This window comes from Antedon bifida, chromosome 10, assembly GCF_963402885.1.
Source record: "Antedon bifida chromosome 10, ecAntBifi1.1, whole genome shotgun sequence".
Taxonomy (NCBI): domain Eukaryota; kingdom Metazoa; phylum Echinodermata; class Crinoidea; order Comatulida; family Antedonidae; genus Antedon; species Antedon bifida.
Window position 1 is genome coordinate 16,405,912 of NC_136235.1, and position 25,564 is coordinate 16,431,475.

At 32.9% G+C, this 25,564-nt stretch overlaps 4 protein-coding genes across 4 annotated transcripts in view; 1 reads left to right on the forward strand and 3 right to left on the reverse strand.

The window, feature by feature from the left end:
• Positions 1 to 1,074: 1,074 nt before the first annotated feature.
• On the reverse strand, positions 1,075 to 3,220 carry LOC144853506 (uncharacterized). Its single transcript, XM_078711200.1, has 2 exons — positions 2,112 to 3,220; positions 1,075 to 2,072 (listed from the first exon to the last, which is right to left on the reverse strand). The coding sequence occupies exons 1-2, from the start codon at positions 3,218 to 3,220 to the stop codon at positions 1,961 to 1,963; spliced, it is 1,221 nt and encodes a 406-aa protein (XP_078567326.1). The 3' UTR covers positions 1,075 to 1,960.
• A 906-nt stretch (positions 3,221 to 4,126) lies between these two features.
• On the reverse strand, positions 4,127 to 7,367 carry LOC144854059 (uncharacterized). The gene has a single exon (XM_078711942.1). It carries the CDS (start codon positions 6,992 to 6,994, stop codon positions 5,180 to 5,182), a length of 1,815 nt encoding a protein of 604 aa, XP_078568068.1. The 5' UTR covers positions 6,995 to 7,367; the 3' UTR covers positions 4,127 to 5,179.
• A 1,755-nt stretch (positions 7,368 to 9,122) lies between these two features.
• On the reverse strand, positions 9,123 to 23,850 carry LOC144853507 (pregnancy zone protein-like). The gene is made up of 32 exons (XM_078711201.1): positions 23,423 to 23,850; positions 22,968 to 23,154; positions 22,496 to 22,658; positions 22,296 to 22,351; positions 21,700 to 21,886; positions 21,406 to 21,490; positions 21,015 to 21,120; positions 20,735 to 20,861; positions 20,484 to 20,593; positions 19,756 to 19,932; positions 19,297 to 19,527; positions 19,041 to 19,176; positions 18,532 to 18,704; positions 17,975 to 18,124; positions 17,340 to 17,516; positions 17,125 to 17,188; positions 16,667 to 16,859; positions 15,819 to 16,053; positions 15,390 to 15,531; positions 15,080 to 15,204; positions 14,589 to 14,730; positions 14,241 to 14,417; positions 13,859 to 13,940; positions 13,470 to 13,629; positions 13,176 to 13,250; positions 12,864 to 13,038; positions 12,566 to 12,774; positions 12,247 to 12,468; positions 11,968 to 12,092; positions 11,519 to 11,711; positions 10,806 to 10,908; positions 9,123 to 10,376 (listed from the first exon to the last, which is right to left on the reverse strand). The coding sequence occupies exons 1-32, from the start codon at positions 23,848 to 23,850 to the stop codon at positions 10,339 to 10,341; spliced, it is 4,953 nt and encodes a 1,650-aa protein (XP_078567327.1). The 3' UTR covers positions 9,123 to 10,338.
• The window catches only part of LOC144854870 (uncharacterized), a 37,533-nt gene continuing 27,645 nt past the window's right edge, over positions 15,677 to 25,564 (forward strand). Inside the window, exon 1 of the mRNA XM_078712872.1 lies at positions 15,677 to 15,709. The gene's annotated coding sequence lies outside the window, so the exon portion shown is untranslated. The remainder of the gene's footprint in view (positions 15,710 to 25,564) is intronic.

Below are 25,564 nucleotides of genomic sequence, written 5' to 3' on the forward strand. Positions count from 1 at the left end.
TTTTCAAAACATCTTGTCTCCTTTATGCTTCGTATAATAGATCCAAAACCCTTACTTTAGCATGACTATGTCAACTAAGTTTCACCTCAAAAATCCCAAAGCACTATTATTTGTGTAGAACCATTATAAATAATATAATATACCTTTATAAATACCTTTAGAGGGCGCATCGTACGCATGGAGCCTAACGATTGGTTCTCACTATAACGAAACGCAAGGACGTAAGCGCAGTTTGGATAATCCATCTACTGTGATTGGTTAAATTGCTTACGTTGCGCTTAAGTCGTTGCGTTACGTCCTAATGGGAACCAAGCTTTAAAACTTGAAACTTATTGTGTTTGGGTATAAATTATATAGGCTAATTTGCCACTTGTGATCCACAGTCAGTTATGTTTAGAAGCCCAGAATGGTACTAAGGTCCTTTTTTTACCAATATTTGTCCAATTTTCCTTCAAAAACGTTTACAGATGGTGCGTTTACTAAGTCATATGGCAATGCGTTCCAGTGATTTATTATTCTCAAGCTAAAAAAGTGTTTTCTCAGTTCCAAACCCTTCTTCATTATAGGCTTATATAATTTCAGATGTCCACGGGTAATGCTATCCGTATGTAAGGTAAAAAATATTGAAGAACTTATATCGACTTTTCCTGCCTGTAAGAATTTTAATTAGGTGTCCTCTTAACCTGCTGACTGCTAGTGGGTAGAAAATTAATTGTTGAAGCCTCAATTCATATGGTAGATCTTTGATACCATTTCCAACGTTTGGATATCTTTCTAATAGTAATCGGCACCATGCCTGCACACAATATTCCAAATGAGGTCTAATATAGGATCTAAATAAAATGTGAAATTTTTCGCAATCAATGAATTCAAAGGTTCTTCTAATAATGCGTTGGTGATTCATTGCTTTCATAGCTGCTTTTAAACATTGGGTGGAAACTTTACCGCCGAAAAGTATTGAGTATTGTAGTGATAGTAATTTTGGTTTTAAATTGTAAAGAAAAGTACTGCAATACATACTTATTTTATATTCACTTTATTATAATCCACATAAAAACAAATTGTAAGTAATTTTACAAAAATATACAACATTTTCTAATGAATTTGATTACCTATTATTTTGTTGTAGATTAGTATTTAAAAAAATATAACCATAAGAGGTATTACTGACGTACAAGCTTACCGGTACTTTATCTTGGCAATATAAAACACGAGCGATTTGAAACCAAACAGATAAATCATGTATAAACATACACACTATTGTGTCAGGATTCAATGTATTTATACATCAAGCATAACATTGTTTTGATAATTTGTGTGTAGCGCTTAACATTGTATTATGCGCTATTAGTATTATCATCAAAGGCTAAGTTGAAGCTAACATTTCTGTAACACATGTATTGATAAATCAATCATCTCTATTGGAAATCAGATGTAGTGCTATGGCGGAGCTTATTTAAAAAAAAACAGAACCAAATGTCCACTACTTTTAACCGATACATTAATTAACCGATTAGATCATGTAATATAAAATAAAATAGTGACTTGTACACCGTTAATAAATAACCGTACTGTACTACTTTTTTAAAAACAAATAATTAGCCCGGATATCAAAATAATGTTACTAATTTACATAATACAAAAAAAAAATGTTTATATACATATTACGGCGCTTATTCCAAAATTCTTTGAGAACGTGCATATTTTATAAATAATCGGTGTGTTTTTGCACAATACAATGTTCATGTTAAATATTTTAAAATTCAAAAAATGTACATGTAAAATGTTTGAAGCATATAATTATGTAAAAAAAGTTACTCTAATTTAAGTTTTTTAAACATAATCAAAACCTAAATTGTGAATTTGGTATCATATGCACAAATAAATAAAATTAGTTCAAACGAGCCTTCCTGTATGAAAAATACACATTCCAGAGATAAATCTTATGACAATCATATATTCACTTCTTCTGTGCCTTCGGTTCGTTTAATTCGCTGTATATTGAAGGAGTCGTTGGAGTTAGTTCTGAATAATCAGTTTCTGAGGAAACAATCTGTGTAGACGAAATGATTGTCTCCTGATAGTAAGATTTATCAACAGAAGAATTTAAGGCTAGATTTCTATTTTTAGCAGGTTGTTTTGATTCAGGCCGAGGTTCATTTAAACAGAAAGATTTAAGGGTTTTTCGAAATGTAACCAGACTACCCATGATAAATCCAACAAAAAACGTAGCAAGTGAAATACATAGAGTCAGTGTTAAATTGGTTGTTGTTGAGTCATTATCCATTTCATCTAGGCCATAGTTAATTTCAACATCGTCACTACCAACTAATCCAGATGCAGTGGTTACGTTACATCTAACAATGTAATGAGCTTGATCTAGATCAAATATTGTAAGAACACTCCCGTCATTTGTTATACTATACCTGAATCTACTCAAAGCGACTAACTGGTTATCAATCGTCCAAATATAATGTGTAATGTTCCAAGGGGTCATTACCGTACATGTGAATTCTAAAGAGTCGCCATCTACAAATGTTATTGTGTTTGTAATGATAGTGACTGCTGGTGGAATTGCTGGTGTTATGGAACAACTTTGGTTGAGAATTGCTACTATACCTTCTGCTTTACAGGTAAATATTGCCTTCTCATCTTTAGCAGTCAACACATGCCTCAACATAGAAATATAAGATATACCATCACAGTCGCAATAACTGTGTTCTGTAATCCTTTCGCCATCTGTATACCACTGTAATAATGGTCTTGGATCGCCACCAATTGCACTGCATGTTAGTGTAAGTGTTTTCTCCGTATTGACGACACTGTTATCAGATTGACACTCTGGATATTTTGTGTCTAACTTTGTTCCTGTAAAAACGATGAGTGTGGCAATCATTGAAGTAGATCCATATTGACAGTAATATTGCGATTGATCATCTTCTGCTGTAATATTTAATATTGTCAATGTACTCTTTCTTCTATCTTCATCGATTGTTAATTTATATCTGGCATAGAAAACACCACCTTCATTTGCTATGGGTGCAATGGCGCATCTATACATTTGAAACCACAACCATTCCGTATCAGAAGGTGTCTCACGAGTACTGCATTCAAAAGTACCATTATTTCCAACAAACACTTGTATTTCAGTAGGATGTATAGTGGTATGAGCATCAACCAACGAGCTGCAATAAGCCAAAACAACATAAACAAATACCATATTGTTTACTTCTTCAAAATGAGGTTTTATCAGTAATACGAGAAGTTATTTGTATTTCTGATTCACAGAAACTAAAACGTTTCTTCGATGGTTGTCTGTTGGTCTCGGTTAAACGAGTTTGTTTTGTTGTGCATGACACGCAATGGCACATTTTATTCAATGTGGGTCGAAAAATAATATTTACATAACGTTAACAATGGTATTGAGTTGAATTTCTTTTCAAAAACATGTTGTTTTATTCATGCTTCGTAATATAATTGATCCAAAACCTTTAAATTAGCATGACAATGTCAACTAAGTTTTACCTATAAATTGCTTAAAAAATCCCATAGCACTAATACTTGTGTAGAACCAATAATAATAATTTAATAAAATATAAATAAATAATATTGACTCCAATAAAAATATATAGCTAACGATAGCTATACTAGGACGGTTTTTTTTTTCGTCATAAGTGAAACATTCCTTATGTGTAAGAAATATAACTTAACCTAACCCTCTGAATAATCTTCCTTTCACTATAAAGTAAAAGAAGTTTTTAATGGGATTCGAACCCCATACATCTGCATGAAAAGTCCATATTCTCGACGGAAATCGTTTGCATTAGCTAATTGTAGTTAGGTCAATTCTTATAGATGTGAATAATAAATATTCATGTTTATTTTGTGACTTTTCATGAGGGATCTCCAACTCATGTACGATAAGAAATATCGATACCAGTACAGTAGTATTTAAACATGTTTTTCATGAAGTTACTATTCTCATAGGAACACAAATTCTAGCTTTATGAATACCTTGGGAGAGGGCGTCTCAAATAGTAAACAAAAGTAATACATATTTCTCATCTAATGTATTTTATTATGTATTATTATGTTGTAGTTATTAGTATTTAAAAAAAATAGACCTTTTATAAAACCAAACAGATAAATCTCAAGTATATGTGTCAGGATTCAATATATTTATACATCAAGCACAATGGTCATCATATTTGTGTGATAAGCACTTAGAAACATTATATTAGGCGCTAGACTACAATTATTATTATTACCATCAAAATAATTTCAATCGTCTCTGTTGGAAATCAGTTGTAGTTCTATGGCATGGCATTAAAACAATCAATTTTAACCGATTATATTAATTAACCAATAAAATAATTTAATACAAAATAAAATAATGACTGCTATACCGTTATTAAATAACTGTACTGTACTAGTTTTCAAAAACAATTAATTATCAAGGATATCATGATAATGTTATCAATTTACATAATACAAATAAATAATAACAGACATAATAACATATCAGAAAAACGAGAACTTATCTGATCTATTTATGATTCACAGAAACTGAAACTATTGGTTAGTGTTTCTTCGATGGTTGTTTGTTGGTCTCGGTTACAAATGAATTCATGTTTTGTTTATTTTGATATCTTATTCATTGTGGGTTATATAATGTTTACTTTACATTACTTACATAATATTATCAACGGTATTGAGTTGAGTTTCTTTTCGGAACATTTTTGTTATGCTTTGTAATAATTAATCCAATTTAGCATGGAATAATTGGATTTGTATATAGTTATAAAGAGGAGGTTTATTGTATGTCTGAAGTAGAGTAAATTCAATAATGTCGCACCACGTGATATGAGGCTAACTTCTAAATTATATCTGTGTGCTATAACTTTATGTATGAACTAATTGACAGGTGATAGATTAAACGATTAGGTCTAGGCCTACTGATTATTTTATGCGGCCAGATGATCAAGTGATCTGAAAAATATACATTGCAACTACTAATTAGAGCATTAGCTCTCATTTATGCAAATGAGTATGAAACTAGTGAGATTTTCAATGTGGGTACAACATATTGTATTTATAAGAAACACGTTTTATACCGAGAGTGGTCCCCTTTAATGTAAAAGTATGTTATCGGTAGAAGAAGCCTGCTGCTTTCTATTTCTCAAATTTGGGCATAAAAGTCTTCCAAATTCGGTACTTCCCCATTATTGTTTTTCACGTGACCTTTGTCCCTTTTATTTGGTTTTGCATAAAGCTCTCCAACATCAGCTACTTCCTCGTTATAGACGTGTTTCCCGTGACCTTTGTTCCTTATGTTTGGTTTTGTGTAAAGCTCTTCAACATCAGCTACTTCCTCGTTAGTGACGTGTTTCACGTGACCTTTGTCCCCTTTATTTGGTTTTGCGTAAAGCTCTTCAACATCAGCTACTTCCTCGTTATTGACGTGTTCCACGTGACCTTTGTCCCGTTTATTTGGTTTTGCGTAAAGTTCTCCAAAATCAGCTACTTCCTCATTAGTGTTTCTAACTGTTCCGTTTGTTTCCTTCATTGGTTTTGCATATAATTCTCTCAAATCTGGTGGCAGGCCCACAGCGTTTGCTTGAATATCCGATTTTCTAGGTTTTACCGGTTGTGCATACAAAGCATCAATATCATCTTCGTTTGTCGTATTTCCATTCTGGTCTGATGAACGTCCATAAGTTTCGAAACGATATGTTCCTTTAGTCTCATTTTTAGCAGTTATACACTTCTCATGTGAATAAGTTGCTAGTTCACAAGTTTTAGCTATATCTTCCGTAATATTTAGATTGTTTTGAGGTACACCACGCATGTTGTCATTTGTTTTAAAAACGATATCGTAGTCGGTTAAATTTTCCTTTTTTATCCGGTTTTCTTTTTGCCGTTTTCGATTTTGACATAGTATGAAAATTGCAATACATACCAAAAGTATAAACACCACAGCTCCAACTACTACAAATATTAATAAAAATGTACGATTTTCCTGCTCATTTGGATTATATATTGTAATTCTTACAGAATCACTACCACTCAATCCAAATGACGTATTCGCTATGCATTCTACTACTTTCTCAGCATCTGCTGATTGTAAATTTGAAATAGTTAATTCAGTACTGTCACTGTTGAGTTTGAACGTTTTACTTGTCAGATCAATCGGTTTATTATCGTACTTCCAGGTATAAGTAGTAATATTCCACGGACTCATCACTTTACATGTACATTCTAATGAGTCGCCAACAGCAACAGTTGTTTTGTTTGTAATGATAGTGACCGTCGGTAGAATTGCTGGCCTTATGGAACAACTTTGATTGACAGTTGCTGCGATACCTTCTGCTCTACATGTAAATATTGCCGTCTCATCTTCAGCAGTCAACAAATGCTTCAACACAGCAATATAATACATTTTATTTTCATAACTTTGGTATTGAACCTGTTCTGTAAACTTATCGCCATTTCTATACCATAGTAATAATGGCCTTGGATCACCACCACTTGCACTGCATGTTAATGCAAGTGTTTTCTCGGTATTGACTACACTGTTATCAGATTGGCACTCTGGATATTTTGTGTCTAACTTAGTTCCATCAATGATTTTGAGTATAGCATCCATTGATGATAAAGAACCATAATGACATACATATTTATATTTACCATCCTCCACGGTGATATTTAATATTGTCAATATACTCTTCCTTCCATCGTCATCAATGTTTAATCTATATCTTACATCGATAAATCCTTCCTCAATCGCTATTTGTGTAGCCACTTTATTGAATGTTTTAAACCACATCCATTTCGTCATGCTTGAAGGAGTATCACTAGTGCTGCATTCAAAAGTAGCATTATCTCCAACAAACACTTGTATTTCAGTAGGATGTATTGTGGTAATCTGAGCATAAACCAACGATCTGCAATAAGTCAACATTAACCAACATCGAATAAAATACAAATATACCATCTTGCTTTAATTTCCAAAATGATGTTTAATATAAAAAAAAACGAGAACTTATCTGATCCAAATGTATTTAATAAGATTTACAGAAACTGAAACGATTGATTAGTGTTATCGATGGTTGTCTGTTGGTCTCGGTTAAACGCATCTATTATACTGTATTTCAATCCATGTTTTGTTGTGTATCACACGCAATGGCACATTGTATTCAATGTGTGTAAATAATATTTACTTACCGTTAACAACGGTACCGGTATTGAATTTCTTTTTCAAAACATGTCATTTAAGTGTCACCTAAAAATAGCTTTCCTACCACCATTATTGTAGACATATTATAAATATTAATGTAGATTCTAACAATTTAACAAACAATAAGTTTTTTTTTAATTCGGATTTTCTATCTATATTATAACTAAAGCATTGCTTTAAAATCCCAAGAAATGTCGAGGAATAAAATTAGAACGATTGGAAAATTTTCAATTTAATTGCTTAAATTTAAAATTTCGAAATACTAATTTTATGCTACATATAATTTATGCTACATACCGTATAACTTCAAACGATACCTGGTGTGTAAATAATTTATATATTGTTTAATACCAAATATAGAATATTCATTAATTCGTGTCCGATTTTAGTCTTGTTAACTTTACCATTGCTTTCATTGTCTTCCAATGACGATGTTTCGGAGCTATTTCTTCCTTCAGTCTCATTTCTATCAGTTATACCGGTATGCCTTTCACAAGAATATCTTGAAGTGGTTAGTTCAGGGGATGAAAACACTAGTTTCGTGAGAAATATTCTCTGACAATGACATACTGTTTAGAGGGCATCGTGCTAATTCCCATTTGTATTAGACTGGTTTTTATTGTCAGAATTTCTTCTTGTTTTTGGTTATCTTTTTGTCGTCTCTATCTTTGATCTTGGAAGAATATGAACAGAGAAAAACATACCAACAGTGTCAAAACTACAGATCCAACCACTACCATTAACATTATTAAAAGTGTGCTATTTTCCTGTTTCTCATTCGAATCATACATTGACATAATTACCGAATCACTACCACTTAATCCAGATGACGTCACAGCTGTACATTCTACTACATTGTCTTCATCTTGGCATTGTAAATTTGATATAGTTAACTCAGTGTTGTCACTGTTGAGTTTGAATTGTGTACTTGTCATATCAATCGGTTTATTATCGTACTTCCAGATATAAGGGGTAACATTCCACGGACTCATCACTTTACATGTAAATTCTAACGAGTCCATAACAGCAAAGGATGTCAGGGTTGTAATGAGAGTGACCTTTGGTGGAATGGTGGGCTTTACAGAACAACTTTGGTTAACAGTTGATGACATGCCTTCTGCTCTACATATTGACATCTCATCTTCAGCAGTCAGCAATTATTTTAAACCAGCTAGATAAGATTTGTTGTCATCGGATCTACCACTATCTTGTTCTATAACCGTTTTACTGTTTCTGTACCATTGCAATAATGGCTCGAGATTGCCACTACTTGCACTGCATGTTAGCGTAAGTGTTTTCTATGTATTTACTGTACTGATATCAGATTGAAACTCTGGATATTTTATGTCTAACTTACTTCCCATAAGAACTAGGAGTATTGCATTCATTGATCTATTTCCATATTGACAGTAATATTGAGCTTCACCATCCTCCTCTGTAATATTTAATATTGTCAGTGTACTCTTCCTTCTATCGTCGTCAATGTTTAATTCATATCTGGCATCGATAACTCTTTCCTCCTCAATCACTATGAATGTAGTAGCGCCCATATACGTTTTAAATCATTTTCATCTCAGAAGGTGTCACCCTCATGGTACATTCTAAAGTTGCATTACTGTAAATCTTCTAATTGTTACCCTGGGTTATTATTCTTTTATTGTTTTTTTAGGGTGGGTTACTATTAGAAGCGGGATTACTATTAGAGTAGTGGGTTACTATTACTAATCTTAAATTAGGCACCTGAAAATAGTAACCCATCCCAAACTTTTCCGGTCAGCAACTCATAGCAAAATAATAAAACAGTACAAATAAACAAATTTGGTTGAACTCTTAACTTTATTTTATAAACTCAAAAACACTAAATCCTCCCCTACGCCCGAGATCAACATGCATTATCTCCTTATTTTCAAAATACGGCTGCATCATAAGTTTTTGTGGGTTAATATCATAGATTGGCTTATAAGGTGGGTTACTATTGGAAGGGGGTGGGGGGTACTATTAGAGTGTGGGTTACTATTAGAAGATTTACGGTATCTCCCACCCACACTTGAATTTCAGTAGGATGTATTGTAGGCATTGAGTATTAACAACCGAACTGTAATACATCAACATTAACCAACATTCGAACAACTTAAACATTTACCATATTGGTTTACTTCATCAAAGTGATGTTTAATGTAGTAATACGAGAAAGTATAGAAACTAATATAATAACCGTGGGTTGCTTATTCCTCGATGGTTTTCTTTTGATCGCGTGAGTTATTCGTTCTAAATAATGTTTACTTAACGTCAATCGGTATTCAGTTTAAGTTCTACTCAAAACATCTTGTCTTATGCTTTGAAATAATTGATTCAAAACATTAAATTTAGCATGCCATGTCGACCTATAAATAGCTTTTAACAAATTCCGCAGCACCATTATTTGTAGACCTATTATAAATGTTAATTGAGTCAAATAACAGGTACTTCAACATATTTTTCAGGAAATATTTATTTAACAGATTATTAATAGTTACTATAGTCAATAGAAACTTGTAAAATGCAATATGAATATTCTAGAGTAATTTTTAATGAATAGTTAAAGATGTATTGTCCCTCAAAAACATGAAAAATGAAGATTAATTAAATCACACTTTGAATATGTTGTTTTGTAGTTTTAATAAAGTTAATCACTTCCATAGAAAAAAAAACGAAAATAAAATAATGTTTATACTTGTAAAATGACAAAATATATGGTTAAATTCAACCAAAAATCCATTGGCTGGCAGCCAATTTGACCATTTTTTTGGTTTAAATTACATTTTTTCCAGGTAAATACATTTTTTTTCGATCCAATTTTTGGTCAAAGTGGATAACTATTATGTTACATTAAAAATGGAATATTCAACAAAAATGTTTTTAAGAATTATTTTTTCAGGGGACAATACCTCTTTAATGTTTTAATAGTACAATTAACAATATTAAAAAAAAGATGAAGATAGTAGTCTCATCAAAGATTAACTGTAAATTTAATCATAGAAAACTTTATTGAACAATTATTATGTTTTAACTAATCTGATGGTTAGGTAGCATCTTTCATATACTGCCTGGTGGTAAAGTGACTACCGACAAAACTTGTAGGATTTAACAGACTTCAATTCTGTAAAAAGACAAAGTAAACAAAATACCATTAAATTTAAAGACAAAATCATCACGATCTTCTTCTTTTTTTCCTCATTCTTCTCAACATCAAATTCAGCATCTTTCTTATTTTTATATTTCCGCCTACTATGGTATGTAAGCAGGATAAGTTGCTAGATTTTAAAGTGCAAAATCCGCACAACTCACACACATCAAAACAGAATATGAAACATATAAATAAATTAAATCATATGGAAGGAGACTATTTACGTTTTTCAAATATGTTTTCAAAATTGATTCCTTAAAACAGAGAAAACAGTTGGCGAGAATAAAAAATAAAAAAATAGAGAGAATAACAAGAATGTATGACATGGATCAACAATATACATTTTTGTTGAATGTATATACATATTTTTTTTAGTACAATATTGTTACAATGGTGTCCTACCTGCTTCATAATAGTCATACACGGTTACTATTCCAGGCTTAGAATTCTTTACTTTTAATTCTTGTACCACATCAAATTCGAAGCTGAATGGTTCAGAGGTGAACTGAAATTGAAACGAATATGAATTTTATTTTTTCTACATAACTGAGTAGGCCTACAAATCAAAAATTATTTCATATATCGGCAATTTGTATGCCTAAAAAGCGTGAATCCCACTAGAACGCAACGCAAAGTGATATATTGCGTAATCACAAGTGGTAACCGACGACGCAATAGGGCTGCAAATATCGCAGGTTTGATTTCACGCAGGCGGGGCAAATAATTAAGCTTGGTTCCCACTAGAACGTAACGCAAGGACTTAAACGCAACGCAAGCGTGTTAACCAATGACAAGCGAAGTTATAGACAGTTAGCAATCACAAGCGAATAAGCCATCGCTTGTGATTGGTCAATTCACTTGCGTTGCGTTACGTCCTTGCGTTGCGTCTCTAGTGGGAACCACGCTTTAGAAGGGCATTTGCTTACGTTGCGTAGATTGCGTTACGTTTCGTCGCTAGTGGGAACCAAGCTTTAGGAGGAATAATAATAACTAGTAGTCTATAATACAGAAGATGTATAAAAGTGTATGTGCGTTATTAAGTAATTTATGGCATAGAAATCACACAGCATTTAAAACAATATACAGTATATTAATTAGATTTGAATACGACTTACCTCATCAAAATAAAACTCGAGCATGTTACCATTAGCTTCATATCTCTTGAATCCAAGTGTTTTAATAAGCACTGCTTCCTGACTTATCGATAGTGTGTCCTGACTTTTGAGTGAATCTTTATCCGCATAATATCCAGAAACAAGCTTAACCTCTACAATAGACATACTGGATACTTGGTCTTCACCATTGTACCTGCACGTCGAATTATTTATATATCAACAATAAAAAACAAGATTATCTTATAGAGAATCATTGTTTTATTGTGTGTCCAATCTACTTATGCTACAGTAGTATTTGCTGTTTGTGGCGTATCCAGGTGTACCAACCCTATAATCATTGCTTTATCTGCATCCTGAGGCGCAGCGAATATTTTTTTTTAATTTAGTGTATGTGATCTGGCGTTACTGTTGTGTCTTTTTTGTGTAAATTTATAAAATCATAAACTTACGATACAGTAATTCGCACAGTCTGTTTCTGGCACCCAAGCTTTTCATCTGGGATTGATTCTACACTGATACTGAATGGTTCTACTTCCACTTCTGGTTTTTCATAGATGTTGTAGAGTGATTGAACCTAGGATATAAATAAACAGTATACACTATAATTCTAGAAACTTTTTAGATGACTTATTTTCACTTTTCATTTTAATTTTAGAGTGTTCAGAGTTTCTCTATTTTCGTTTTTTCTTTTATAATATACATTTAATATTATACATTTAATATTATACCTGTATAAGAGCACACCCAGTCCCGGAAGCCTCAATATCAACAGTTGTTGGCGCTTTTTCTATGTCCATTCTCTGAAGTAACAGGCGATTAGAGGAGTCTAATTCAAATGTTTCGGTTTCACCTCCAGCCGACGAGGTCGCTGTGATACTCATCTGGGTCGTTTCCCCTGTGTAAAGTGCCTCGGAAAAATATGACAGTGCTTTTAACGCAATCACTGTGTCCTGTTAGATTAAATACATTGTAAAAGAAAGTTATTGAGTTAATTTGTAGCAATGGTACGAAACAATTAAGTAACAATAACGTGATGGCTGTACAAACCTGGGTAGACGAATATCCACCATTGGCATTTTGTTGTTTAATAAGCCATTTAGAGATCTTTAATGCTTCTATTTGGTCGGCGCCAACTTCTAAATCAAGCGCCAGAAGAGCGTAAGCAGTCATTTCTACCTCCGCTGAAGATGCTCGGCAGTAATAACATGTGTTCTTAGGTCTTAGGCCTTCAGGACGTTCCCAGTGTTTCAATCCATCTGTAAAAATAATGTAAATGTTTAACTATTATATTTATTTTGAAATTGACAAAGCAATAATTGTAGATTATAATTATATTGAATCTTACTTTCTTCAATTGCAAGTTCATTTAATTGGCTAAGCACTTCTTTATAACGGATGTTTTTGGAGAGTTTGAATGCGTACGCCAGCAATGCAACCGAATAAGGGTCATTCCGAATACCCGAATCAACGTCATCCCATCGATTAACAAGACATTTACTGGCCAGATCAACACCTCTGTTCTGAGAAATAAGAATGAAAGAATATATAAAAAATTACCTATATTGATTATTACCTATTTTGATGCTTTGGATTATATTATTTTGTCATTTGTTTAAACAATACATTTATTTTCAAAATAATTTCTTAAAATACTTACCAAATTCTGACCAACAGCTTCAGTCATTGTTATCAATGTATATGCTGTCAACGTTATTTCATCTGAAACACCACCCTATCGACAAACGACAGGAACATTTGCACAAATGAGAAAAAGTGAGAATTATACTGAATATCATTCGCCCTAAGTAGGCATAGATATTAAAGCCCATGTCATTACATTGAGCACGAGTTACATGTGCTATGCTTAAAGTTGTTCAAAATGCTACCAAATATTCTGAGCAACTAGCTGATGCATGATGTTAATATTATTCGCTTAGTCAAATAGGCATACCTTCATAGCCTTGTTAAATAGAGTTCCTCTTGACATGATACAACCTGTTTTCTTGTTTTGTTGGTTTATCAACCACGAAAGACTCTCTCTCATTAGTTTGCTGTCTATTTCAATGAATTCATCAGATTCTGCAAACGTTCTTAATACGAACGCTGTTAACCTATAGATATAATGATTATTGTTGTTTTTAAAGAAAAATCCAATGAAGAAACATGTATATTGAGAATTCAACATTTTTATCTATTTACTCTAACTAATTTTTTAAATATTTGATTACAAATATATGCAATGATTGTAGTAATAGAAGAACACATTTATTTAATTATTTAATTTTTTTGTTTTCATCTTTATGTAACTTAAAGTTGTCAATCAGCTCTCCAACAACTTACCAGGTACTACCGTCGTAGTCGGATTGGCCAAAAGCACTATATGATCCATCTCGTCTGCGATAATTCAGCTCTCGTTGATAGCCTAAAATTAAATTATTTTTAAATTGTTTTCTGTCTACCTCTCTCATTTCAATTCAATAAGATACACCTTTAAATTAGAGAAGCATATCTTATTAATAGACCACATTGCTCAACACAGTTATGCAGATTTCCCACACGTTATACTGGTTCTCGGAGGCTTGGAAATCGCGATTTTGTGCAGGCATTTAGGTTGTGGCTTAGGATAATGTTTCAATTGGGCTGCAGAATAATTGTATTCAAGTAGCTGTAAATCTCATTTAGGAAACAAACACACAGTAGGTTGTGAAATTAATTAACTCACCTGCTCTTATGTTGTTAACTATAGTTTGTTTTAGCCGAGCCTCGATTTGACCTGTGTTTATAAGGTATTTTAAGACGTAAACGTTTGGCGCCATCTTTACAATATTCTGTTCTCCACAACCAGTTGGTAACCGGATTAGGTGATTGATGTTGTTGAGAGCTGGCCCCATTATATCTCCTACAAACAATATATGTATCACGGAAACGTATTAGCATTTTCAAATCGAATACATTATAATGAATTTATGTATATAGCCTACACCAACGTTTTACATTATATTGAGATAATGATCGCAATCGTTCTCATACAATTTCGTTTTGTTTCAAACACACACGAACATAGGCCTACCAATTAATTGTAATGTCACTCTGTCCGATCCAGGTACAATGTTTTCAGGGAAGTTTACTTTATAGCTTGCCTTTTCGTTCGTTTCATTGCTGCTTAAACATATAATTGATGACTGCGTTTCGTCCTTTTCTATCCCTTCAGGCTAACAAACAAAAAACAAAACAAAAAATACAAACTGTCTTAATTTCTAGATAAGTTTGAATTGGATGTGTTTCAATGCTAGATATATTAGTACAGTGTGTAACAAACTGAAATACAATAGCATATAGTAATGAATGAAGGTTAGAAAGAAACATTGAGATAGGAAAATGCATTATGTTATGCGCAGTTAGTGAAATGCGCAGTTGGTGTATGCGCAGTTAGTGGTAAGCACAATTTATGGTATGGGCATTTGGGTATGTGCAGTTATACGCCGATTCTAGCATGCACCGATTGTCGTGTGCAGGTTGTCATAGTATACGCAATTGTTTGTATGTTTAGTTTTCGCTTACCTCAACAAGCAAATCACGCTGTACTCCATCGGTCAAGCCAATGTATTGTTTGTTTGGGCGATCAGGTTCACCGTCACACATTCTACGACCAATTGCTTTACTGAAACCCTTGGTCACGGCAGAAACTAAATTTAAATGAACCATAGCAGAAAATATTAAATATTAAATTGTTTAAATAAATTTATATAATACTCTAAATTAATTACAATTAGTTCAATATTTCACTACAATAATTTAAACCATTTCATAGTATAATATTGATTTCATGTTTTGCGCAATTTTTTTGGTGTAGTATACAAAAGAAAATTACCTGTAATGGGAACATTTCCAAGTGTATGTGGTACTATTCTGTACTGGACAGTCTTTGACCCACCTCCACAAACGCACACTTTACGTGTAAAGTCATTACCCAATGTTGTAAAGTTACTACTTTCCTTAAGCTCAAGTTTGACCTAAGAAAACCAAAATTCCTTTAAAAATATCAGTCAAAAACAAGGCGGAAAATCAATTTTTAAAAAAGAACATTGCATGCAAATCATTTTTGTTATTAAGCTAAAATTATGCTTAACTTTTCATTACAGATATTTGCCCGACAAGTTCCAAGAGCATACTAAAGTACTCCATCACTTGGTAAGTTAGTATTTTGTTGTAATTACCACGTATTTATAATTGTCTTTTACACTGATATACACAGGAATTGATTTAAAAGGTAAGACAGATATATTATGGATCATCTTACCATAAGACATTGGTCAGCAAGGTAGTTAAACACCGTTACTTTCAATGGAACACTTTCGTTGCGAATTACCGAGTAAGGAAGCGTTAACGAAACGAAAAACGGTTTAAATGCACGTAATGTTGTAGTTTCTCCAATACCAATGTCGCTGTCTGGTGATATACAGAATCCATTTGCTTTCCAATCGGTGATCGTATCAGGAACTTTCAGATCAAACTTAGCCGTGCCATCTTCGTCACTATAGATCAAAATAAGATAGTCAGCAAATTGTATCCACCAGTTGCGCTTACATATTACTATAGCTTTCAAAAATTAAATTGTATTCAATCAATTAATCAAAGCAACATTTAGTTCATAATAATAAATTAACAATGATAAGAGAGAACAATTCCAACAAAGCAACGCTTGTGTGAGACTGCCCATAAACTAAAAATGAAAACAGGACAACACGGAAACTGGAAACAGACAACAACTGTAATGAAGACTTTTAGTTTAGGATTGCCGAAAATGCTAAATATAAAAACTACTATAAGTGAAAGGATGATTACACGTAACTTGGTAAGGGCGTCGACCTGTTTTGCATGTTTAATGTGGGAAGGGTTGGAGCTATTGTAGCAGACGTCTATATCGAAATATTATTAGTTTTAGCCTAAATGTAAGTGGGGGAATAACCCGCGACTTGCAGCCTATGCCTACATGCCTGAATTGCGCACAGGTGTGGACGACACATATCACAACTTCCTTCTCCCCTATGGGTCCCTTCGTGTCGAGTGCTGCCTCCAAACGGCACCCGCCGTTCGTCTATCCATAACTCATTACTATTCATTATGTTAGTACGCGTTTGTATCTACCGTGTTCTTTTAATTTGCCACAAGAGTGTTTCTGGAAAATATGTTCTTATTTTAACAGGAGGTTCTTCCTTTGTTTCGACAACGAATTGGTATGATATATCTTCTTCGTTTTCTGCTATTTCGTCATCGTAAATCATTTCACCAACTGTTTTGTAAGTATACGATAGCATATCGCCGCTCCCGACTTGGTATTCTGTAGAATGCCAATCGAACATGACATAAATAATTGTATTTTAACAGTATAATTACAGCATTATTATTACAATAAATAGTGATTAGCCTATACGAAATGGTCCAATTTAGAAATCCTGGTAGACCTTCAACATCACCACATATTATTACCATCCTACCCATTCTCACTATTAATATTTCTAAATAGACCACTTCTGGTTCCAGTCTTTGAAATAATAAACAAGTGTTAAAAACTCCCAGACTATATTACACCCATCTCATCATACCTGTGATTTCATAACAAGGTCTTGTTTCTACATCTAAACTTGTCGTAAACGCAACGCCAGCATTCTGAAAAAATGCATAAAACATCAATCAAAGTAATCATAAATAAAATATGTATTGTTGTATTTTCTACTGTAAGTTTTTTTATCTCTTTATTACCACATTTTGCTTTCTCTAGTTAAAACTCTAGTTTATTTGATATACGTAGTATACATACCATAAAAACAGTTGCACTATCCATGTGTTTCGTTTTGACGTACGTATTTGAATAACGTCGCTCTTTTTTTGGAGGAGGAGTGTCATGTTGTTGTTCATTTTTAAACAAGCTACGTCTACATTTATTCAAAGGGTAGTTGAAAACACCAAATGAATATGTTGTTAATGAGGTAAACACCTGTGTGGAATAAAAAAAATAAGGCTGGCAACAGTTTAAACATGATAGTTCCAAACTCGAATTTGCATTTGGCAATTTCTGTTGATTTAAAACATTTAGTAAAGTGTGTGCCTTTAGTTAACCAGATACAATTGTTTTATATAATACCATGGAAGAATGAAACAATCTTCCTTAATAATAAAAAAAAATATAACCTGCGTGTAATTGAACTTGATGCAAGGCATTAACAAAAATGTTCGTTACAAAAGTTGGGCAAAATAGATAATTACTCAAACATTCAACATTTTATTTGCACACTGGGCCTACAGTCTGCTTTATGAAAGTGATACAAGTCATCAGGTGCTAGGCTCTGATAATACAATATATAGCAGGCTCAGCACACATATGCTTTAATAAAGGCATGGAATTATGGTTTCTGGTTATGGTACAAAATAAATAAAAAATAGAATATCACCTACCTTATCGTCGGTAAGTTGGTTAGTTGTTCCAAGGAGTTGGACACTTTTATCTACAATTCCAACAGCACACAGTGAATTGGCTGCTGCCTGAACCAGAAGTGTTGTTTTGTCTCCAGGCCTTGTCATATCTTCTTCAAATTCCAAAATGACCTATTAGAGTAATTGATTTTTAAAATTGTTGATACGAATTCAAAATGTATTTAGATAGGCCTAGTGACTTTCAGTAATTATGTAGCACTATGAATAATAGCCACATCGTATTTTTGTAATAATCTTACTTAGTATATATTGCATTAATATCTTTACTTTAAGATTCCATAACTAAAATTGGTGAAAACAATTACAAATAATATTTCTCCCACTCTCATAGGTCAATTATTGTTAAACCGAATCCCCGTGTAATTCAAATATCGGGTTGCCAAAATGAAGACTCAAAAACGCCAGATAGAAATGTATAGCCTAATTCTTTCTTTACTATTTTAAGCCCGAGTCCCTTTAGGTTAAAAATTCTGGTCAAGTAAATGTCAGCCCAACTAACACAAGTGATGATAGTTTACCTCATTAGGTAAGCCTCTGACAATTTTAAGTTCAATTGAATCCGCAACAATTTCTCCATCTTCACGAGCGTAGTGAATTAGAAGTTTGGCATCCGGTGACATTTTGGAGGTAATATCAATAGATAACTTAAACGAGAATTGACATGTTGGTGGCAATGGTTCCAATCCTACAACTTGAAAAAAAGAACATTACCATAATACGTTTGAGCGTCGTGTTCGAAATGAGCAAAAAAACATTTACACTTACCAATAGTTTTACAAGTTAAATAAATCTACAATATATACACAAGAAAATTGACATATTCGTCAAACTTTTCAAAATAATGTCTGAAATAGAAAAGGAATCGGTAGGATATAGCATCTAGAAAGTGTGCAGATTGAAGCGAAACACAATAAACAATCAAACTGAGGCCTGAATTATCATTTTAGAAAGTACCTTTTAAACAATATAATAATAATATGTTGAAAATACTCAGAATAATGAAATGAGTAACACAATCTAGGCTTACCTGATTCATCTTCTGATCCCGTAATATAATAGTCTGAATACTCTGACCATGGCGTTTCTCGTTTCTCTTCACGAGAACAAGAAGGCGTCTCCACCGCCAGACTGCCAAACTTTGCTACAGCAGATCTAGCTATGACCTAATATATTTAATAAAAATAGATTATGTCCAGTTTCATAGTTTCATAGAAAGAGATATGATCTCTCCATGTGACTAGATGTTAACTTCAAACAACCTATATACTAATATTAACACTTACCATGTAGTGTAAATTTATTGTTTTACTATCCCCGGTCGGAATGGTGTAATCAACATCAAAAGTATAAACACCTCCGAAGTTGACTTCATTTGGTACAGGCTTGATGTTCAAAAAACTTCCACTAGGCGAATAGAAGGCAGAAATTGTCTTTGTATTAGATGGATTGTTTCTAATTCTGTAATAACCATAGAAATCGTCATACGTTTCTGTTTGATATCCTTCCGCTGTTACCTACAAATATAACATTAGTACTTCTTTAAAAAGGGGTTATGTGTAGTAAATAAATTATGTATATTTAATCAAGTGGTCATACCAAGATGACACATCTTCTGTCTAACAAGCCTATACGACAAACTGCTATTTCCCAAGCATCGTAACAGGCATTATTCAAAGAAAATATATATAATCTTATATTGAATAACAAGCTGATAATATCACAGCGAATAATGGTAAATTTACCGTAATAAGTAGAGAAGCAATAGCCGTATTAATAGGCGCGTCAAATCTAAATGTTACAACTCCTTTATTCGAGAAGCTGTTGAATACATGGATTACGTCAGATTCGCGTTCTTCCTGTATATGTATCGTTGTATTAATACCATTGGCTGGACTCCCATCCACATTCTTTATAAAGACCTGTGAAATCAAACAAAATATTTTCAAGATCAAACTTGAAAAAAAAAATATGAAAGCCTACTGGTAACGATCATAATCAACTGGATTTCACTTAACTTTGATTTGAAAACGGTTTTAATATTTTTTAAAGTAGAAACCATTTTAAATAGATAGGGCCTATGTGAAACATCAAATACACTTTTTAAATGGCGTATTTTAAATGTTCAAAATTCATCCAATTCAGGTGTTGAAGTTCCCACTCTAAAATACGCATGTGCAACGCAAGTAACGTAGTCATAATTTGACGCCTTTGATGCTTCACCACCTGTGAATGATGATGATGACATGTGTGTATGTATACAGCGATAATGTTCTTACTTTGATTGGAATCCTTGAACTGTATTTCCACTATTTTTTATTTTAGGTCAAAATAGGTACAACGAATATTAAACATTATTTAACCTTCTAAGTAACAATAGCTTGGATTTTTCAAATTTAACCAAGTTTCCTGAACTGTCTATGCAACTTTAATAATAATGGAGTGTGAACAATTCTTCTCAATTGTCTTTTACCTTTCCATTGTATTCAATGCCGGGCTTGTAATAGCTTAGACCTGTTATCTCTATTTGTACTGCCGTCGTTTTAATAGTTGTTGACAGCGATGAGCTGGTCAAAGTGATGTCTGAAAATGTTAATGTATCAATAATTTAACATGTTTTTTTTACAACAGAAACGTTCCAATATTGCAGAGTAATATTATACAAATAATGAATGTTTATGAGTGTAATGGTACAAATAATGGCATGAGAGTGTTATTACGTACCGGTTCCAATCTCAGTAAAATTCGCATTGATAGATAATTGTTGACTCTCATAATAATAGTCTGTTTTGTCCCATTTAAGTTCTTCTGAAGTCAAATCAAATTCACTACATCCAGCTGAACCAGTATCCTAAAAATAAATCATAAATTACGTACTGAAACTGAGATGAAACTGTTCACAGAGAGCGACAGAGGGAGCGCTAATTATTCTTTTAGTTTATATTGACGATACAAATAACTCGAGCTTCATGCATAGTCTTTTAACACACAATATTTCACTTACTTTAGCATATCTTACTACAGTAGTTTCTGGGTTACACTCGTCATATGAATGTCTAAAACAAATGGTAACATTTACAGATCCTCTGACTGGTTGTCCGTATGTATACCTACAATAAGTATTAATATTTTAATTAATAATAATACCACATTCTTGAAAAATAGTAATATGTAATATGGCATTCTTGTTTTTGTATTGTTTTGTTTTTATATATTTAGGCAAATTGTCACGAATAACCATACGCGAATTCATTCCCTATCCTTCTTAAAGGTGGCAATCCGTTCACAAAGATACACTTATACACAAGATGCTCTACATAAACAAAGTCTTATTAGGCTACAAGTCTTTGGGACTGGAGTTCTGACATATGACAAATAAATGTGTTTATACTTACATTCCGCAAACGTTGACTTTAAAAGTTTCATCACGGACGTAAATAGATGAGGGTGTATCAATTAGAATTTCAAACTTTGGTAAAACTGAAAAAAAAAACTCTTTTATAAATCATATGGAACAACAAAGACACAATTTTCGTCTCACCCAAGTTATGGTTTATGACGACGCCCCTCTAATATGTAGAGTGTGGAAACCCTTTTTGCTTGGCTTGGATGGATGGAAGATGGATGGAAGCGGCAGATTAATTTATTAATGTCTACTTTAGACTTATGTTTCCAACTAATGGACGTACCGTATTCCTCTACAACGAATGTTTGTGTGACTGTCTTGTCGTCAATCATTGCTTTTATTGTCCACGTTCCTAGTATTGGTTCATCAGACAATATCATCTGTAGATCAACAAGACCCTCGTCTGCTTTCACATCTACCCACTGCCTAACTCGAATGTCATTCGGAGCTTCAATCCAGATGCTTGGTATCTTCAATGCAAAAAAATGCAATCAAACATCCAACTGAATTGTTAGTGATAAAAAGTAACTAACTATGGCCCGACGCTTTGTAGATTTACGATGTTGTAGAGGATGTGGGCGTTTTTTTTTATAAACATGCCGGTTCGTAACACTTTTCGCAAAAATGTTTTTAATTGTCAAATGTTTTCTGAAGAAAAGTCAAAATAGAACCTCTCCTTTTGGACACATCTTTTGGACAAAGTGGACATTTTATTGAGATTCGAATGTATACCCTTAAAAGTTCTACTCCACTTATTTAATTTAAACCTTGGCCTTGTCTTGAAAATAATAGGTATACTGCTTCACAATTAAATTACATAGCCAACTTATTATTACATCAACCACTCACACAATGATATCACATTTATCGTATACTTACATTGTTCTTCACAACCTTTAATGACGGTGATTTGATGGACAACATTCGAAATTTAACTGAAGATGAAGAAAAAAATAACCATGAGATTACCGTGTCTTTAATGTGTGTTGAATAATGTGTACGTTTGTTTTCGGAATGGATTGCTAGTAGGCCCCTATGTAGAGTAACATTTGAAATTATCAATCCTGTTACATAATTACCTTCTTGTCCACCACTGTATTTTGGTTTGTCAGTCTGTATGTATGTTTCCACTTGTTCATTTCGAATGCGGATTTTCATCTGCCGTTCAATCTCTGTGTCAGCAGTCGTTATACGTGCACTCAATGTCACCGACAAACTGTGCTCTGCTGATATTTCAGGAACCTACATTATGTTAGTTAATAAATAGCATTATCATAGTATTCAATGATCAACTAATCTAAATAACAACATCTATCTAAAATAACAGGCTATTAGCTTAATTAGTAGCCTCGAGAGCATGCATGTATACGATTGCTGCTTGGAGGTGGGCATTGTGTACTCTGTGCGTTGATTACTTCCTTTATAACATCACCCCACCGCTAAATCACCATGTCGTAGCCTTTGTTAGTGTTGGTAATGAAGCCTACACAATTTCCATATCCGTTTAAAACATAAAGAAAGTATAAAGAATAAGAATATGTTTCCTTTTACCTTAACTTCGAAACAATCGCTCCCGCCTTCATGGAATGTTTGTGAATGATACATGGAAAATCTAGGATTCCAACTGTACGTGTTCGCTACTCTGATTTCAACCTTTGTTGGTTTTTTAAGATATCCAACACATATGATTTCTATACTGTCTGATATCCATAGTTGCGATGTAGTTATAAGATATTCTCTAAAAATCATAGAAAACACCAATATCTATATTGAATGTATAGGCCTAGCAATTTAATGATCATGCAATATATAAAAGTATATGAAAGCGTTTGTACGCTTGTCTGTAATAAAACAGCATTCGAAATGAAATTACTCAATTATCATTTCTAGTTTATATATTGGTTATCTTTAATTAGGCACGTTCATATGTAATAGGCCTACTGTATACGTTCGATGACCGACTGTACTTTGGTATTAAAATATAAAACTAAACAATGATTACTTACTCGGCATGTTCGTCATTAAAAGCCGTTTTTTTAACTTCGCTTGATGTATCACTTGAGTATGGATAATCAGATGAATCGCTAATGCTAATTGGTATACTGTAGTCGATGTCTGTGATGCTAGAGTAGTCACTTGAACTGACATCACTTGTCTTTCCATCCTCATCAGTACCTGTTGATTCAGTGTCTGTAGGTGTTGCTTCAGTGGGCCTAGATGTTGCTACAGTGTTTATAGTGGTTCCGTCATTGTCTATAGGGGTTCCGTGAGTGTCTATAGGGGTTCTGTCAGTTTCTATAGGCGGTGCATCAGTGTATGCAGGTCTTGCTTCGGTGTCTCTAGATGGTATTACTTCAGTATCATTATTTGAATGTACCTCAAAGAAGCCGTGTAAAATGCATATTAAAAGGATAAGTTTGCGATAACTAGTCATCTTTGACCGGGATCCTGTATACCAATCAACAGGTGATGGCTTTTCTGAGGTGGCTTTATATAGGCTTACCGACAAATTAAAAGGTCACAGTGGTATTAATCGGTAGTTGAAGATTTACGTCAGCGTAAGGCTTAAGGTACCTCCAAAAATTCTAGGTCTGCATATCGGAAGTTATTAAACGTGTATATAGTCGAAACTGTTTTATATACTTATAAATTCATGCTACAATTAATATACCACCTGTAGTAGGACTTCAGTTTCTTTCCAAAATAAACAATCAATTCATTTTTTATTATTTTCTATCTTTTAAAAAGTTTCGTTCCAGTCAATTTTTAGACGGATTCGGTTTTTTGAAATAGGGAAAAGATTATAGAAGAAGTATTTCTGAAATGTATGATTTTGGGAGAGGGAAATTTTCCATCCAATATTCAATTCCATCTAATTTTTTAAACATTTAGTTTTATACGGTTTTAAATATCTTAAAATATTGTTACAATTGTTTTATAATATGTTGTTTGTAATGCTGTTATATTCATGAACCGTTTATTTACTTGTATGTGATTTTGATCAAATGAATGAATAAATGAATGAAAAGTGTTACAATACAATGAAAATATAAATGTAAGATACAATTCTTTCGCTAGGGCTATTATTAGTTCGATCACTTCCATTGTTATTAGATGTCTGTGATGTGATTGCTGACGCAATATATGACGTAATAGACATCAGGGAGGGCTTCCGTACCAGTTGAAAGAAAGTTATTAATTGTTATAAAAACGTCATTCATTGTTTTACTGAATCTTTTAATCGATCAATCAAATGGGGTTATGTAGTACACTAACTAAAACTGTCACGTATTTGGTGAAGGCACCGTTTGGAATCGTAAGCACACGAATAAACGATTCAATTATTCTAAGTATTGGAACTGAAACATTTATATATTTTGTAACAAATTGTTTTATTATTTAAAAAAGATCTTACAATAAAGTAAAATAAAATAATTTATTTAGCTAAACTTACTCATCCTTGGGGCTACTAAACTAAATTATAATATTTATTTTATGTCATAAAATGTTTTAATAATGCCTTGTAACATTATAACATATATACAAGGGGAAACATCTGCAATGACCTATACTGCGCAAGACATTGCCCTTCAACTAACTCACAGCAGTTATCAGAACAGATATTTGGCTTTACATACACTTATAAATTGAAATTATAATTCCCACCATACAATATTATATTTACAACGATACCTTGTTTTTTTACTCTTACTATTAGGCCTAGTTTATATTAATTATACAATTTTTGGTTTACTTTAGAGAATAACCTATGCATATTCATTAATGGCCATTATGACACCTATATACTAGAGTAGAGTGTCTCTTTACATAGGCATATCCATTTAATTTAAATTTTTTTCGCCTACTCTAATGCCGTTTTATCAGATGAATACATCGTTATTATTACAAATGAAAACTGGTTGAAATGTAATTATCTTGATGTCATAAGAATCTCTGTCATCCTGAACACTGGTAAAGCTAAGCATGTGTTTCAGGTGACATATATTCCGAATGTTCTAGGTTGATTGGATTAGGATTGATTTCCTTGTATTTTGGGGCATCAGTCTTTTTCAATACAGAGTATCCACTAGATATTATAGTTTTATTTTGAATTGTAGGTTTTTCACCAGTAAAGACAGTTTCATATT